The sequence below is a fragment of the Myotis davidii genome, unplaced genomic scaffold (assembly GCF_000327345.1).
Source record: "Myotis davidii unplaced genomic scaffold, ASM32734v1 scaffold167, whole genome shotgun sequence".
Lineage (NCBI taxonomy): Eukaryota > Metazoa > Chordata > Mammalia > Chiroptera > Vespertilionidae > Myotis > Myotis davidii.
This window is the reverse complement of record NW_006300048.1, coordinates 1,762,679-1,763,725: the sequence shown is the minus strand read 5'-3', so window position 1 is coordinate 1,763,725 and position 1,047 is coordinate 1,762,679. Positions and strand designations below refer to the sequence as shown.

At 65.3% G+C, this 1,047-nt stretch overlaps 1 protein-coding gene across 1 annotated transcript in view; it reads left to right on the top strand.

The window, feature by feature from the left end:
• The first annotated feature begins 6 nt into the window (after nt 1–6).
• The window catches only part of LOC102760616 (chromosome unknown open reading frame, human C6orf132), a 1,222-nt gene continuing 181 nt past the window's right edge, over nt 7–1,047 (top strand). The window contains exon 1 of the mRNA XM_006776436.1: nt 7–1,043. Within this exon, the coding sequence (XP_006776499.1) occupies nt 64–1,043 (980 nt within the window). The 5' untranslated portion in view covers nt 7–63. The remainder of the gene's footprint in view (nt 1,044–1,047) is intronic.

Below are 1,047 nucleotides of genomic sequence, written 5' to 3'. Positions count from 1 at the left end.
CTCCCCCCAGCTGCCCCTCCTTTGCCCTCTGCTGAGAAGGCAACCCCTCCACCTGCTAGGTTTATGAAAAGCCCCAAATCCAGCTCTCCTGCTCCCAAACCCAAACCCAGGCCCCCCAGCCCAGAGGACACAGGATCTTCAGAGAACACAGCCTCTTCAGAGCCCGTGGACTGGCGGGACCCCAGCCAGATGGCACAGCTTCGGAGCGAGCTGGCAGCCTACCTCTTTGGCTCCAAGAGAGAGGACCGAGGCACCAGTCACAGGCCAGGCCCGACGGCGGCCTCCCCAGGAAAGGAGGACAGGAAGGGCCCCGGCCTGATGGAGAAGGAGATCCCCCCAAGTGGTCCTGAGAAGAGTCCCCGCCCAGACAGAGAGGTCACGGCCAGCCTGCCCCTGCCCCTGCCTCTGCCCCCTGCGGACTACGCCCCCCAGGACTCTCCGCTGCTCAGTGTCCAGCAGATCCGGAGTGAGCTGGAGGCGCGGCTTTCGGCATCTGCGGAGAAGGACCCCAAGCCCAGCATCGGGTCTCTGCCCCCCAAGCCTCGGCTAGAAGCGGGGAGAGCCTTTGAAAACAGAGCTGCTAATGGCCAGTGCTCCAAGCCCGCGGCCAAGAACACGCCACCACTCTCCACCACCGCCCAGCCAACCACACCGCACCAGTCCAAGGCCATGCCTGGGCCAGCCACACCACCCAAATCCACACCTGCTGCAGCCGCGCGTGGGCCGGCCACACCACCCACAGCCACCACCCTGCCCGCCGCGTCATTCCCAATGACAGAGAAGAAACTGGCCCCAGCCGAGCAGAGGAAGAAACCAGAACCCCAAGAATTCGCAGCGCCTTCCCAGCCAGAGGCAGAAGGGCGCCCCTCGGAGGCCAGGAAGCCTCCTACACAGGGAGCCCTGTCCCCTCCAGCCCTCCCACCAAAGATGTCCCCTGGGAGAGAAGAGGCGAGCTGCCTCTACAAACCCCATCGCAGCCAGAACAGCCCCAGCCGCGAGGTTGCCGTGGTGATGCCCACCATGGCCAGAGGAGCGGCTGCGGGGTCA